This window comes from Lepus europaeus, chromosome 7 (genome assembly GCF_033115175.1).
Source record: "Lepus europaeus isolate LE1 chromosome 7, mLepTim1.pri, whole genome shotgun sequence".
Classification (NCBI taxonomy): Eukaryota; Metazoa; Chordata; class Mammalia; order Lagomorpha; family Leporidae; genus Lepus; species Lepus europaeus.
This window is the reverse complement of record NC_084833.1, coordinates 59,080,276-59,096,939: the sequence shown is the minus strand read 5'-3', so window position 1 is coordinate 59,096,939 and position 16,664 is coordinate 59,080,276. Positions and strand designations below refer to the sequence as shown.

The 16,664-nt window shown below is 47.2% G+C and overlaps 1 protein-coding gene across 1 annotated transcript; it reads right to left on the bottom strand.

Moving 5' to 3' along the window:
• Nucleotides 1-387: 387 nt before the first annotated feature.
• On the bottom strand, nucleotides 388-9,309 carry HPX (hemopexin). Its single transcript, XM_062196592.1, has 10 exons — nucleotides 9,191-9,309; nucleotides 8,975-9,039; nucleotides 8,814-8,885; nucleotides 8,514-8,635; nucleotides 6,377-6,530; nucleotides 5,466-5,678; nucleotides 5,079-5,198; nucleotides 1,111-1,241; nucleotides 865-1,027; nucleotides 388-726 (listed from the first exon to the last, which is right to left on the bottom strand). The coding sequence occupies exons 1-10, from the start codon at nucleotides 9,271-9,273 to the stop codon at nucleotides 467-469; spliced, it is 1,383 nt and encodes a 460-aa protein (XP_062052576.1). The 5' UTR covers nucleotides 9,274-9,309; the 3' UTR covers nucleotides 388-466.
• Nucleotides 9,310-16,664: the final 7,355 nt, after the last annotated feature.

The window sequence follows — 16,664 nt, the reverse complement described above, 5'->3', positions numbered from 1 at the left end:
CAGTTAAGTCACCAGTTAGGACACCTCCATCCCAAATTGTAATACATCAGTTTAATTCCTGGATCCTCCTCCTGCCTCCAGTTTCCTGCTAATGCAGCCCCTGGGAAGCAGTGATGATGGCTCAAGTGACTAGATTCCTGCCATCCATGTGGGAGATCTGAGTTAGAATTGAGTTCTTAGCTCCCAGCTTTGAGGCCCATAACCCTTGTGGGCATTTGGGATGTGAACCAGCGAATGGGAGCCCTCTCAGAAATGAGATTTGTCCCTTATTCCTCCTCTTCCTTGCTTCCTGAAGTCCTGTTTAAGCTTGAGAGCCTCAAAAGAGAAATCATTAACTTTTCAACTCAAGGGAAAAAGTAAGATTGTTCAACAACCAAGGCACTTGGATTTAAGTGAAGAAGAAATCTGGCTTTATTGTGAGAAATCAGGGAGGAGGAGCTGGGCCAGATTCATGTCAGAAGGCACCTCAGTGAGTACAGCCCAGGAGTCTGGACACTCTCTGGGGCTGGGGGAGGTTCTTGGCTGCATTCAGTTTGTCCACATCGCTGTAGCAATACAAATTGGGGCCATGGATGAGGTACAAGTTGGGACTACTGGTAGAACATGAGTTGGGGCCAAGGGGCTTTTCCATACACAGGGCCCCGTCAACCTTCTCATGAGGCCAAGGAAGTTCTGTCCATGTGGCTTGAGCTCCGGACTTCAAGTCCAGCCACCACAGACGCCGTCCTAGGAAGAAGACACCAAACATAACATGACTTCCATGTCACAGGAATCCTGATCCATCCCATCATGTGCCCTGGTGGAGATCTACACCATGGACAGGAAGCAGAACAAGTCACCCCTTACCACCCAGAAGCCTCTCACCTGCCATGACATGGAGCCGAGAAGACCCAGGACAGACAAAGGCCGCATCCACAGTCTCAAGGCTTATCCCAGGAGGGCTTCCAAGTTCCTTCTCCAGCCGCTTTGGGTAACCATTTACCAGGGTATAGCCTCCTTTTGTCAGAAAGACATATACCTTGGTGTCCTGGAGGACAAAGGATCCCAATCAATATGAAGCTGGGCGTTTGTATTCCACTCTCAACCCCAAGCCTCTTTCCCAAAACACACCTGGATCAGATAGAGTTTATCCTCCCAGGAAAAGGCAGCATCCACTGTTGAAGGACCTTGTGGCCACTGATGAGCAATGGGCCAGCTATGCCACCCATCCCGGTTGGTGTCCAGGCGCCAGTAGTGGGACCCTGTGAGGTATTATAGGTAGCTCTAGAGCTGGTGGTAAAAGGCTAGGCAAACAAGAGGCTAGGAGAAATGCAGGGATGAGTCAGAGTGGGAGAGGACGCATCCAGAGGCTAAGAAGGAAGAGGTGTGCAGCACTTGGTCAGCAGTGTGGGGCACTGGGGGCCGGCTAGAACTAGAATCAGCAGAGATCTGATGGGAAGGCCAGCAAGCAGAACAGTGGTCAGGTTTCCAGGTAAGGCCCATACTTTGGGGTTTGGCAGGGGCTCTCTTTGTATCTCAGGTGTCCATGTACCAAGACAGGATTACAGGTGATGAGGTACGGTGGCCAGAAGTTAAAATGAAGCACCACCAAAAGTTTCCACTGAGTGTTCTCACTCTGGCTGTGTTCTCCAGCCAGAGGTGGCAGGAGGATGGGGGAGTAGTCAGCCCAGCACCTCAGTTTTATTCTCCCACTTTCTTTCATTTCTAAATTTTATTTATGTATTTTCACTTTTATTTGAAAGGCAGAGAGAGACAGTGCAGGAGCTTCCATCTGTTGGTTTAATCCTCCAAATTACCTGCAACAGCCAGGGCTGGGCCAGGCCACAACCAAGAGGCAGGAACTCAAGCTGAGTCTCCCATGCGGGAGACAGAGACAAAAGTACTTGAGCCATGGTCCACTGCCTTAAAAGGCACGCGTTAGCAGGAAGCCGGATGGGAAGTGGAGCTGGGACCCAAACAGGCATTCTGATAGGGGATGCAGGTGTCCTAGGCAGAATTTCAACTGCAGAGCCAAATGACCTTTCCTCTTTTCCCTTTCTCATCTTCTTTCCACTTCATGATTTTTCAGCCTCAGCTCCAACTGGTGACTCCCTCAGTTGTTCTCTTTCCCTGGTCAGATTTTCAGAGAAGAAATCTGATGGCCTAACCCATATTTTCACACAGGACCACATTAAATTGGATGCAGGGTAACCCGTGTATTAGCTGTTGATAGGTTAGAAGCTCATCATTTATTTCCTCTGCACAAAGAGCAGTATGGTCTGGTTCTCAAAGCTGAGGCCCTACACAGGTAGCTTGAAGAAGAGGAGAAGGGGGATATGTCAATCACCACTGCATACTCAGGTCACAGCTACAAACAGAGCTGTGGACATAGCAAGAATATCAAATATTTTTGAGCACCTTAGAGGCACTGACTGTTGTTCTAGAGCCTGGAATTTAATAGTCAACAAGGCAGACAAGTCACCTACCCTCACAGATCTTGCCAGAGGGAGAGAGAACAATCAGAAAGAGAAAGAAAGAAAGAGGATGCTTTCAGGTAGAATTAAAAGCTATAAAGAAAATAAGACAGGATAATGGAGCAGAAGTGAGGAGAATGAGGGGCTCTTCTGAAGAGATCATGTTTGAGCTAAAAAAAGAAGGTGATGTGACTGGAATACAGAGGAGCAGGTGAGTGGCTTGAAAGAGAGGGAGGCAGAGGCCAGGTTATACAGGCCTGGGAAGGATTTTCAACCATGAAAAGGAAGCAAAGAGAAGGTCTTCAGTGATATGTTCTAGCTTATTTTTAAAAAGATCACTGTGGCTTCTTGTTGAGCACCACATGAAGTTTTAATTGTGCAATCAGGGAATCCAGCTAGGATACCCCGCAGCTGTCCAGCTTAGAAGTGATGACAGCATGGACCAGCATGATAAACAGAGAGGTGTGGAGGGGTCACCACCCTATATTTTGGAAGCACAACTGACAGCTTAAACTGATAAACCTGATATTGGTCAGGGTAGTGAAGGAAAAAGAAAGGTTTTATGAATGAGTTAGCTTTTTAGGACTGAGAAACTGAGTGGCTGATAGTTTCTTTTTCCAAAAATGGAAATGATTAGGGAGGAAATGTTGTGTGTGTATATATCCAATGGGGACAGAAATCAGTTTGGACAGGCTAGGTTTCTGGTGCCTAATAGCACCAAAGGAACACGTCGGGTAGTCAGTTGAGTTGGAGCCTGAAGCTCACAGGAGTGGAAAGTCAAAGCCGAAGAGGGGAGGTTGGAAGTCACCAGCATGTCAATGGTATTTAAAGTCCCAGGACCAGGTGATATCAGCAAAGGAGTGAGGGTCCATGGTGGGGGAGGTGGGGAGGAAAGAGGCCCAAAAAGATGAGTAACACCAGACGTCAAGATACAAAAAAGGTCTTCAGAGAGGAAGGGCGTGGTGAGCTGGTGAATGCCACTTCGAGGCAGTCAGCTGAAGACACAGAACTGACCATTAGATGTGGAAAGCTGGAGGACACTGGTGGCCTTGCTCAGAACAATTTCAATGGAGGAGGATACAGATGTATAATTGAAGAGAACCGAGGGGGAAGGGGGACACAGAAGCCCCAACCATACCTGTAAGAAAATCATGTAGTGGCGAGAAGATGGAGAGGACACGATGGTCCTTACACAAAAAGGAGAAAGATTTATCAGAGATGACCAGCACCATGCTTTTTTTTTTTAAGCACTGTGCTTAATAGGTGGGTCACTTTGGTGTTTTCACCTAGACAATGTGTCCTCACCTCAATTCAGTTTAGTAATTTTAACATAGTAGTGTTCTTTCCATTGCTGTGTACTCTCATAACAGCTATAGAAGATTTCATTTAGGGGTTCAGCTGCATTTTCTTTATGGCCACATGGACTTGAAGTTTTGTGATCTGTGATCTCTCTGGTTATATTCTCTCTATATATATTTCTGTGTGGTTACTGTGGCTTCTTTTCTCAGGTTCTCTCTCTCCCTCCGTGTGTGTATGTGTGTGTGTGTGTGTGTCCAAGTATCCTCCAAATGCTCTCATGCTCTAATCAGCATTGTGTGCTCTGATAATTGTATGTTCTCACTATGGCATATGTTCTTGGTATATTTCTGTACTGTATATATATAAAAATAAATAATAATATATAATATTAATATATAATATATTATAATATAATATAATATATAAAATATATATTTCTGTATTGTATATATATATACATACTATTAGATGTGTGTTTCATCAAGACTCTATGTTGTCACTACAGTGTGCATTCCTGCTAACCAGATATGCTCTTCATGTGACTGCATTTTTCAATAAAACTTGGTAGTCATAACTGATTAGATTAGTTCAGGTGTTAGGAGCAAAGGAGTATTTTCACTATTCGATAGTCTTACTACTACCCTCCTTTTGTATTTGATCACTGGGTGTAATGCCATTGCTCACTCCCCCTCTTGGAGGTGTTCTCAAATGTGGGACACAGCTCGCCACTAGCTGCTTCATTACCCAAGAACATTGCTAGTATCACTGGATGGCTTTATCTATTGATGCCACAGAACAAGGGATGGGTGTTTACACTGACCAGCCAGAGGAGAAAGCTCTTAAATCCATCTCTAAAGGTCTAGAGAGCCAACACTTCTTGACTGTTTCTCAGTAATGGGAACATCTCATCCTCAGGCAATTAGGAGCCCAGAGGCCTGTACATGGAACTAGAAACCTGGGAAAAGATGGAGCTCCTAAGCCTAAATTCAGTGAGAGCCAGAGGACTCAGAAAACGCAAAAGAAATGGGTCCATGGAGGCACATGTCCATGGCAAGGATGACGTGAAGAGTCATAGGAGCCCAGAGAGGTCTACAGAATGCACAGACATAGGAGGAGATGGTGCTGGGTGAAAGGCAGGTAGGCAGTAACAGACAAGATTGAAAAACATGCATCAGAGCAGATGAAGGATACAAAAGGGCATGCAACAGTGGGGGACACAGGGGACAAAATAAGGGATGCAGTGAGGAAAGTGGAAGAAATGTGTCAGATTTAGGAGGCACTAGTGAAATCTATGGGGGGCAGAAAGGAGGTATGGAGGTATCTCACCACTGAAGACATAAGTGGCACCATGGTTGTCAGACACCATTGCAGACAAGACTAGATCTGGGCCGCAGCGTGTGCTCTCGTGCCCATGTTGGGTACTGTTCCCATGGCTTGATCTGTGTCCTGGGGAGAAAAATAGGTAAGGGGAACACAGGGAGGCCAGAGGTCAGAGCAAGATCTGAGGTGGAAGAGATAGCTGGGGCTGGTGAGTGTGAGGGTTTCCCCATAAAAGGACAATTTGGAAGAGCCCAAATGGAAATGGGGCTAAGGTAGGGGCTGAGGTATTACAACACAGAGACAAGGTGAGAATTGGGGCACATTGGGTCTGGTCTGCAGGCTCAGAGAAGGTAGATGTATTCTAGCAAGTCCCAGGGGTTGGGGCTTTCTCACCTCTGCCAGGGCAGGATAAGAAGTAGTCTCGGGCATCCAGAGGGTACCCAGGAGGCACCTCTCCTGAGACAGGATTGAAGCGGAGGAACTGGTTACCCTGGAAGCAATAGTAGCGGCCGAGCCATCGCAGGGCAGAGGTGCAGTTCCCAACTGCCGGCCAAGAACGCTCCTTCTTTGTTCCAGTAGTCAAGTCCCAGAACCACTTGCGGTTACCTTTGCTCAATCAATCAAAAAAACATTCAGTGAGGCTGGGTTATGCCCTTCTTTGTGCTTTCTCTGAGCCCTAGGATGGGCCACATATGGTACTGATCACATGCAGCTCACAGCACAGAAAGGAAACAGTGAGGAGAGTGACCATACAATAGAATTCAGCAGTAAGGTTCATGATATCATAAGGGCAGTGGGGAGAGTCAAGGATAACTTCCCAGGGAAAGTGATACTTAAATTGAAATCTCAAGTAGGAGCTACAGGACAGACTAGAGGGAGGGGTGGAACTCCAGAGAGAGGAAAGAGCTGGAAACATGAAGAAAATTGAGGGAAGAGGAAGTAGCAAAGTTCCTGAAACTTACTATTCAATGTAAAGGTGTAATATTCAAACTGGAGGATCAACAGGGGTTGGGTCAAGGAGAGCCTTGCATATGAGACTGAGGAGTGTCTATTTGTCCAGAGGGTCATGGGGAACATGGGGATCTTTAACAGAATTATACCCAGGTACCTTCACCAGAATGACTTCCTCTCCCTCCCCTTACTTGACCTCTAGACCATAATTGGATTCGCCATTTTCCTTCCTTAAATAGCCATACAGTGGCTCCACTACCACCCTCACTACACTACCATTACTGTGGGCACCATTACCCTAACACCACCAACCCTCCACTACTGCAGGTACTCAGATTCTAGCCTGGACTGACCTTGGAAGAAGAGGATGCCTTCATCTTGGCATTCTCCACGGTGACACTCCACAGCTGCATCCAATGGGAATGGGATTCCAGGAAATTCATCTTGGAGGGACTTTGGATAGACTTTCTCATTCTTTTCAGAAGTGTATACCCAGACTTTGTCCCCCTGCATCCAAAAGAAGTCTCTTTTTGATTGTGCACCCTAGGTACTGCTACTCTGCATTCATGTAGACATTTTTGATCAGTTAGACTGATAGAATATCCTCCTGTAGCTCCACACATTCTCAATCCATCAGCAGCTATCAGTGTGTGCTGTCCTTTTGCACAGTACATACCCTCAGTTTGTGAAAATCCATCCTCATTACCATCTCTCATGACACACTTACGTGCAACACCATTAACCTGGCAAATACCCCCACAAATAGTCATCCTATAATCATCCATCCATTCATCCATTCAGATGTTCATTTATTCCTGCATTCATTCAAGAAAGAGTCGCTGAGTGACTACTGCTTGTCAGGTATGGTGAGAGGCACTGGGGAAAAGGGGATGACAAAATTTTGCCTTTGACTTCGAGGAGCTCACTGCTCAAAAGCATAAAGGGTTCCTACAGTCCCGGCCATGCAGCCATCAGAGTGGAAAGCATGACGAGTGCATTGGCGATATAGGCAGAGTGCTAGGCCTGCCTAGAAAAGCTCCAGAAGACTTCACAGTCAAAAGGAAATATTTGGTATAACAGCTAAAAGATGAGCAGGGATTTTCCAGGTGGACAAGTGAGGAAAGGGTGTTACCAGCAGAGGGAGCAGCATGTAAGAGTCCAAGCACAAGGAAGGACAGTGTGCTCAGATCACTTATGTAATCTCATGTGGCTGGCATAGAAAGAATGTGGCAGGGAAGGAGACAAACCTGAAAAGATATGTAAGAACTAGATCATGAGTCCCCATACACATCTAGCTTGTAGAACCAGGCACCTGGTGGTGCTATTTACTGAAATAGGGAATACAGGTAGAGGGGTTAGTTTCTTTTTTTTTTTTTTTTGGACAGGCAGAGTGGACAGTAGAGGGAGACAGAGAGAAAGGCCTTCCTTTTTGCTGTTGGTTCACCCTCCAATGGCCGCTGCAGTAGGCGCGCTGCGGCCGGCGCACCGCGCTGTTCCGATGGCAGGAGCCAGGTGCTTCTCCTGGTCTCCCATGGGGTGCAGGGCCCAAGCACTTGGGCCATCCTCCACTGCACTCCCTGGCCACAGCAGAGAGCTGGCCTGGAAGAGGGGCAACCGGGACAGGATCGGTGCCCAGACCGGGACTAGAACCTGGTGTGCCGGCACTGCAAAGCAGAGGATTAGCCTACTGAGCCACGGCGCCGGCCTGAGGGGTTAGTTTCTAAGGAAGATGCTAAGTTCAGTTTGTGGGATTCTGAATTTGAGATGGTTGTGGAACATCTAAGGGATTTTTGCCAGGAAATTGGAAAGAAATAGAAAAAAATTGGAACTCAGGAGAAAGATCTAGATCTGGTTTCCTCAATACAACGTCCTCAGAGTCTGGCTGAGATCACTCAGGAAAGGGCCAGCATGGAACCACAAGGGACATTTAGGAACTGGCTGAGGACAGGCCACCTGAGGAGAGAGAAAAGGGATAGGAGGGAAAACAATGCTGTTAGTCAGGGTTGCCTCTACCACACAGCACCTTTGGCAAGTTAGGAGAAAGCCCCTTTTCTCTGCCCATACACAGCCTGGGCCCCGGCATGAAACCTGATGAGCACAGTAGGCTAGATATCATCCCTCACTCACACACTTCATCCAGGTGCCCTTCTGTTGGGAGCAGCCTGTCCGGCCATATGAAAAGGACCTGATGCTGAGTGACAGAATCCAAGGAAAGATGTCACCAGGAAGGAAAGGATGACCAACAGCACGAGATGTAGCAGACTGGCCTACAACTAGGACTAGAGCTGAAGGGTAGCTACTGGACGTTGTGTCTGCCAGGCCCCATGCACTCACACTCCCTTAGCCTGAGCTTTTTCAGGAAAGGAAGGCAGAGGGGAAGTAAACCCAATAGCCATTGGTATGGGCTCCATGCCAGAGCCTCTCAGGAGAGGGCCTCTAGTGTTGATTCCAGCACTTTCCAGCCTGGTTCTGTTCTTGGCCCAGCAGTACCTTAATCAGGTAAACACTGGTATGACCATGGCGGAAAGCAGCATCCACAGGACCGATGAAATTCTTCCACCTCTCTGAGATCAACTCCCGGATCCCTTTGTGACTCTTCCACACGAACTCATCTGAAAAAGCCATACTTGCTGAAGGACCCAGAAAAATCCTTTGGCCAACTGATACAGTCACAGAGAAGCTGTCAGAGACACCCTGAGATCATTCCTGAGATTTCCCATCAATGGAGACACCTCCTATGAAGGAACCAAGTTTGAGGTCCCAAATGAGCCAACCCCAGCCTCCACCTACCTTTAAAAAACAGCATGGTCCCATTTTCATCCAGGATGGTAGCATCAAAGCTCCAGCCATCTGAGCACTGTTCTGAGGCACAGGCAGAGAGAAAAATCAGTTAAGATGACAGAATGCAGAGGCACAAACAGACAAATAGACTTTTGGGGTTGGAGCCTCACCGATCACATCTGCTTCTGGCTTGGTCCCACTCTCACCTTCAGCAACGTTCCCATGGGTACTGGTCCTAGAGAGAACACAGGCAGATGTCTAGGTCCATTGGGACCAATCCAGCACCTGTAACTCTTGACCCCAAACTTGACCAAGACCCCCACACTAGCCCTATCTTACTGTAGCCCAGACTCCAATCCTCTGTCCCTTGCCCCAGCTCTACTTACAGAGGAAGAGAGTTGACAGTGGCCAGAGACCAGCACAGGCCCAAAATCCCCAATGCAATGGGTATTCCTGATGCCTTAACCATGCTGAGCTGGAGATGCCACAGGAGAGATCCTCTGGGCACATGTTTGAACTCTTTATATAGAGTTGGCAGCAGCTCCACCCCCTACTTCCAACCCCAATGGGAATGAGTGTCTCCCAGGACTATGCCAATATTGGCTGATGTCATCACTGCAAATAAGGTCAGGGTCTGGACAGTAATCCGAGTCCAAGATTCCCTCTTCCCGGCAGTAACCCATCCCCCTTCAGCAACTTTCCAGCAGTGACTAACCCATGCTTTTGACATCCAACCATGATTCTCATCACGTTGGCAATGGGTCTAGGTGCCTATACTCAGGGGTGAGGGTAGACTGAGGATCACCTTTCTGTGGCCAAATTTATCTTTACAATGGTAAAGGGGAGAAGAGGAGAAAAGCAACGTTTTTGTGTACTAAGTGTCAAGCCTGCTGCAAGGCAGGGAAAGACACTGACACATACACTCCGTAACCCTATACACAGATAAACTTAGAAAGAACTCAGACAACAGCTTTTTCCAGGCTCCATTGCGGCATTTCTGCAGCATTCTCAAGCCTTCTCAGCTTTACTGCTGGACAAGTGATTTGGGGAACAATAATGTCTCACTATGATCCAACATCCAGCCCAACCCCCTCAATCCTTGTTGGCAATGAGCTTTGCAAAATTGCCTAGGAGGGAAGGGCTGATGGTAATGGGCAGGAAGAGGAGGTGTCTCTCCTCCAGAGAGCACTGCCACCACCGGTAATTAGTCTTTCTTGGTGGTTTCCACCTTAAGGGGGGAAATGTTTTATTTACTCATCACAGAACAAATAGAACTCTAACTGGGGTTTCACAATATTTACAGCTGACTCCTGCTTACATGCTTCTCAGGGAAGCTTTTCTTGACCACTGTACCCAGTCCTTTCAGACTCTTGCTAGATCCTTCCCATCTATTACTAAAACTTGAAATTATTTCGTCTGTGTACAGATTGTGTGTGTGTGCTTTGTTTTCACCTATCTTGTTTATCACCATTTCCCTGCCACGTAAAACAGAACCTGGGGAATAATCATTACTCAATATTTGTTGAATGAAAAAATGCATTTTAAGGACTTACTGGTATTGCTAGTGTTGCAGCCAACAAGGGGAATATTGGGAATTAGAGGTTTGTCATGATAGGGAGCATAGCGAAACCAAAGGCTCACGCATTTCCTTGTCATCGTCTCTCTGATAGCCCTGTTTCTCCAGTGTCCCGCATCTATCCTTTCCTCCTGGAATCTCATCTGCTATCTGCCATACTGTTTATCCTCGGTACTCTCTGGGACCACTCCCCAGATCTGCCCCGTTTCCACCTGAGATTTGGATGCTGGTGAGAAAAGTAGTATGTGTAGAATCTCCAGGGGCCAGACTAAGGTTCCAGGATGCCTTTCCCTTGCCAACCCTCAAAGGGCCCTGATCCCTTTCCAGTGGCTCCACACTCCCGACAGCCCTTTATGTAACCTTAGCAAAAGTCTCAGAAACTTTTCTACCCTGCAAAGGTTCCTCTCAGAAGGAAGACATAGACTTCTGGGCCCTGTAGAGCAACATGTTACCAGGCCTCTGCTATCCATCAGCCCCAAAGTTCTCTCCTGACTTTGCAAATGAAACAGTGTTGTGGACATCATTCCTTCCTCATGGGTCAGAGCTGGACCCTCCTAGTCCATGGCAACATGAGCTCCTCTGGCCAGTGCCTGAACCACGGCTGACCCTCACCGGGCATCTCCAGCTGGACTGCTCTACCCCTGCTACTGGGCCCTGGGCACATGGGGCTGCTGCTCCTCCCTCACCTTTTCCTTCCCTCTCAGCTTTTGAAATCCTAGGTCCTCTTCCCGGAATTTTCAGTTTTTCAGCTTGGCCTCTCTCCTACAAAGCTGTGACCCCCATCACAGCACCCCTGGATCCATTGGTCTGGGAAGGTGCCTCATGGCTATTTCTCCATTGCTGTTTCTTAATTAATTTGTCTACCCCAGCATGGCTTAGATCCTATTATCTGAGCCTTCCCCTACTTAGTCCTCTCCCTCTCCCCCTCTTCCCGGCCCCCAGGGTCTAGACCAGCAGTGTTCTGAAGCATAGGCAGCTGAGCTTGAAGCTCAAATTCAGGCAGGAGCAGAGAGGTAGAGAACTGTGTGCATCTGGTTCATGTTAGCCCACCTGGTGCTGGTCAGAGTGAACGAGGCAATCCTTCTCAGGGTACCCAAGACAGGGATGGCCTTGCTTCTCTTCTCACTTGGGGAGGTCACTGCTTTTCTTGAGTCCTTCACAGCCCTCTGGCTTGGGCTGAAGGGTGAAGCTTGTCCTTAGGCCTGAGCGCCCCCTGAAGGCTGAAGTAAATAGTGCACTCCCACCCTTCACCAGGATGCCAGAGACCAGTTTTTCTTCCCTACTACCAGCTCTCGGTAGCCTTCCTCTCCCACACCTCTCAGCTATGTGCAGCCTTGGTGGCACATCCCCTTCAGTGCTCCTTTCTCTTCCTCTGCAGACATCTGCTGCCCAGAGCAAGTTTGGGGACCTCAGTATCGCTTGATTTCCTGATGAATTCAAGTACAAAAAATTCAACTACTTCCTTTTCCTTATAGTCTCACAATCGGCTTTCGACTTCCCCCAGAGCGGTCTGAATGTGGGCCTGCAAATGTCTTGATGGACAGAGTCCTCCTACATTGCCAGGAGAATATGTAAGCTGAGCACTGACCCATTCCCTTGGAATGGCCATGTCCAGCCTCCCCGTTATCCTTGAGTTCTCTAACTTCAGCTATTTCTCCTGGGGTTCGCTGAGCGCTGGGTGCACTGGGCCTGATGCCTGCAATGTGTACTCACAGGAGCAGAGGCAGGATTTCCCCCTTCCCCTGGACAAAGCTTCGGGCAGCCAACACAGCTCACTGATCCCAACGCTTCCCCATCCCCCAACAGAAACATTTTGCCTTTCTCTGTCTATACTGGACCTTCTGCATAGTCCATTCTTGTTTCTCTGTTAACAAAAAATAATTTGATATCTCTTGGGCAGTTGTCCCTGTCTGGCCCTGTGCCAAGCCCTTGACGTGGATTATCTCATTCATATTATGTACACAGAAGTATATAGTGCTTGCTGTGGCTTAAATATTTTTGTGCCTTCCAAATTCATTTGTTGGAAGCTTAATCCCAGTGTTCATAGGTGGGGACCAATGAGAGGTGTTTAGGATTAATGTTGCCATAAAACAGGCATACGGGAGTAGGTTCTGTCTCCTCTGCTCTTTTGCCATGTAAAGAACAGCGTTCTTCCCACCAGAAGATGCACCATTCAAGGCAGCATCTTGGAAGCGGTGACCAGGCCTTTAGCAGAGGACCCGCCAATGCCTCCATCTCTGACTTCTCATCCTCCTGAACTGTGAGAAATAAATGTCTGTTCTTTATCAAGTACCCAGTTTCAGGCATTTTGTCATAGCAGCACAAATGGACTAAGATAGTACTATTAGTCGCATTTCATGAACGAGGAAATCACTATTAGGTATTCTGGCTGTTATGGATGTCAAAGTCCCCAAATGCCAGTGTGTGTAAGACTTTGTCCCCAGGAGGGAGCTACTGGGAGGTGGTGGAACTCACAGGAGGTGGGGCCTAGGGGATGTGCCCTTGGAAGGCAGTTCTAGAGAAAAGCCCAAGCTGGGTCCAACCACTTGGTTTCCTGGCTCCCGATGTGGTCCTTCCTCTGTACTCACTCCACCACTGCTATGTGACAAGCCCTACCAGATGCCAAGCCAATGGAGCACTTAAAACTGCAGGCCAAATAAACCTTTTCTCTTTATGAGCTAGCTCAGGGATTTTGTTGCAGTAACAAAACGCTGACACATTAGCCAAATCACATTGTTAACAAGTGGTAGCGCCGTAATTTACATGCTGGCTGCTTGACTCCTCAGGATGTGCTCTTGTCAAGGACCATGCTGGTAAACATCCCACAGCTGCTCTGTAGGGGAAATGACCTCTGACACTCGCTGCCTTCTGTGAGGCAAATACTCCTACTGTCAACCTACCAAGACGTCACCAAGCATGGAGCTGGGGAAGAGAAGTACTGTAACATACTACTCAATAACATACTACTCTGACAGCCCCACTGGACAGACACCATAGACATAAACAACCTCAGAGATTAGGTAATAGTAAAAAAATTAGGAAGGAATGAAACTTGATATTCTCGATTTTAACAAAATGCATTTAAGTTTATGAAGCTTAGTTTTTAATAACAGCTGGGTTTTAACACCAGCTTTCAAAATTCCTAAACTGTGCAATCAACTCTAATGAGCCAGGGTGAGTGAACCAGCTCCAGCACCCACTGTGTATTATATTGCCTGAAAATACAAGGCAAGGATTTTATCTGCTTTTTTCACTGCTCTGTCTTCAACAACTAGAATGATGCCTGAAATACTGTAATTTAATAAGCACTGAACTCTGTTGTACCTACTGCATAATTATACATAAAGTCTGTCCATTTCTCTCTACCTCTTTAACAGTGAAAACATGAGAGCATTTTTAAAAATTCACAGAAAATGAAATTAAGACAAATTCTAGTGCAAAAATTTTTAAATCCATGCATAGTTGTCTTCATAATCTTCACTTTTCTATGAACTCTTTGAAGGTTCCCCAAATGCACAGATTTCAAAAATATTTTGCACCAAAACACTTATCTTTTAATTCCATTTTCCATGAATCTTTTGAAGTACCTTCCTACTATCTGCTCACGTGAAATTGCCTCCATGCTCCCCCTACTCTTTTACCACCTACCCTCCTAACAACCATGGTGATCTCCAAAAACATCAGATTCCCTGAAGCTCTTGCCTAAAACTCTTTTTTTGCTTAAAAAAAGTTTTAATTCTACTGATCAGGACACATCACTATGAACATCTATTCCAGACTATTTCTATTCTTACATGCTTTCTAAAACATGTAAGGATATGACTTATGACACTTCTGGCTTTTTTTTTTTCCTTCAGGCAGAGTGGATAGTGAGAGAGAGACAGAGAAAGGTCTTCCTTTTTGCCGTTGGTTCACCCTCCAATGGCCGGTGCATCTCGAAGATCTGAAGCCAGGAGCCAGGTGCTTCTCCTGGTCTCCCATGCGGGTGCAGGGCCCAAGGACTTGGGCCATCCTCCACTGCCTTCCCGGGCCATAGCAGAGAGCTGGCCTGGAAGAGGGGCAACCGGGATAGAATCCGGCGCCCCAACTGGGACTAGAACCCGGTGTGCTGGCGCTGCAAGGCAGAGGATTAGCCTGTTGAGCCACAGCGCCAGCCTGGCTTTTTTTAACAGTATCTAAGACATTAATATCTTTAAGTTGGGTTCATATAATTCTGCTATAAGTTTAAGGAAAGCTTTATATAAACTATTCCCTGATGATGGTCATTGAGGATTTTCTGGGATTTTTCTTAAATAAAGCTGTGATAACTACTAATGCATGAACCTCTTTATGCATTTGCTTAATTTTTTTTTTTTTTTTTGACAGGCAGAGTGTCTCTCTCTCTCTCACTATCCACTCTGCCTGTCCTCTGCTCCTTTCCTCTCCCTCCACCCTCCTTCCACCATTCACCCTCAACCCTTCAGGACCTCTGTCCCAGTTCTTCCTTTGTCTGGAAATCTCTTCCTCTTAACAAATAGCTGTCTGACCAACTTCCAAACCTGAAGGTCACTGCTTCAAGAGGCCTTCCTGGGCCACCTTTTTAAACACCATACTCTCTATCTCTGCATTCTGTTCATTCTCTTCATTGCTCAAACTGTCATGAACATTTAGTTCTTTGGGTTGCCTACTTGTCTCCCTGTAAGACCCAGAAGGGCAGGGATCATTTCTGCCTCTATTCCCAGGACCCATCACTCTGTCTCACCAATAGTAAGTGCCTCGGCACACATTTGTTAAATGAATAAATGAACCTGCAAGGCCCTATATGGCCACAGGGTTGTTCTGATCACCAGTCAGCCCTATTGAGCTAGATGTGAGCCCTTGTAGGACCACAAGATTACTTTCTGAGCTTTGATGTGAGTCCCAAGTCTGTGAAGCTCATTCAAGACCTAACACCAATTCAGTCAAGGCATGGCCTCCACTGCCAGGTGATACTACCACCTACCTGGGCCCAAGTCTTCAACTGGAAAGAAAATGTCCTCTGTGATCCAGGGAACCTGAGTGACCCTACCTTGAGATGCCTTTTGCAAACCTTAGGAAGGCTACCTAATCTGATCCCTAGCAGCTAATTCTTGGGCTAGTAGGGGAGCCACCCAAGAAAGGTCACCCTTATACCGTTTTATTCCCCAGGTACATTTAGGTGTTCCTAATGTAAGCAGGTAGAGGTTGGGATCTCGGAACTTTGACTTTCATTCTGTATCAGTGCTGGTGCTTTGCTAAACATGGGGGTGCAGGGAGGACCAGACCATCACCTGAGAGCTCTCAAGGAACCTTCCACTGGTACCGAGTGACTGATAATTGGGCACACCATCTCTGCTGGCCAGGGTATGAAATCTGGTTTCAGGCAATCCTACTCATAATCAGAGGCATGTCCAGGCCCTATAAGAACACCTGTACTAGAATGTAAAGGGAGTCCATCTGTCCCTCTGCTACCTACCAAATCCCAAGCAGTGTGACAGAGAGTTAAGTATAACTCAGGCTTCCGTATGATCCAAGTGGTGCTCCTTTGATCTCTGCAAAATTCCCATGGTCTCCACAGGTCTATAGATAGCCCCTCTTATCCTAGCCCCAGGGACTGTGCTATAGTAGGACAATGTCTTGATCTTTCTTCATGATCTCTCACAACCAATCATCCCAGATCCATCATTCCCCAAATCTTGTTGGGTGCCTTTTTTGCCACTCATCACACTACGTGCAAGGGGCACAAGGATGAGGACGGTGCTTTAACTTACCAGTGTGAATTATGGCAACCACAGTTTCAAGTCTGGGCTCTGCCCTCCTTCAGCTATAGGACCTATTTCTCTGAGCTTCTGTCTTTTGTAGAGAAGAAGAAATCATAGTCCCTACCTGCCAGATCACTGAATTCCAGTTTCCATTATCTCTGGAATTGGCAGCCAAACTCTGGCAGGCTAGGGCCCAGGAGTGGGTGCAAAGACCCTTATTCTGCTGTGGGGAAAAGGCAGCAACCTTGGGACAGAGGGCAAGAGATCAATCAGGGCTCCAGGCCTTCAGGGCTGAGCTCTGAAACTGGCCATGGAGTCTCTTGCCCTGCAGCTGCTGGCTTTTTCTGAACTGGGTCATCCCTCCTCTTCCATCCCAGCCCCAGGGCAGATAAGACCTGCCCATTTCTGCAGGGCCTGGATGATGGAGATCTGGCAGGTGGCTCAGCATTCTGAGGAATCTTCTGCAGTTTCAAGACATTGGGACCAGTTTGGAAAGCTTGCTCCCCTGCCTGCCTGCTCACTGAT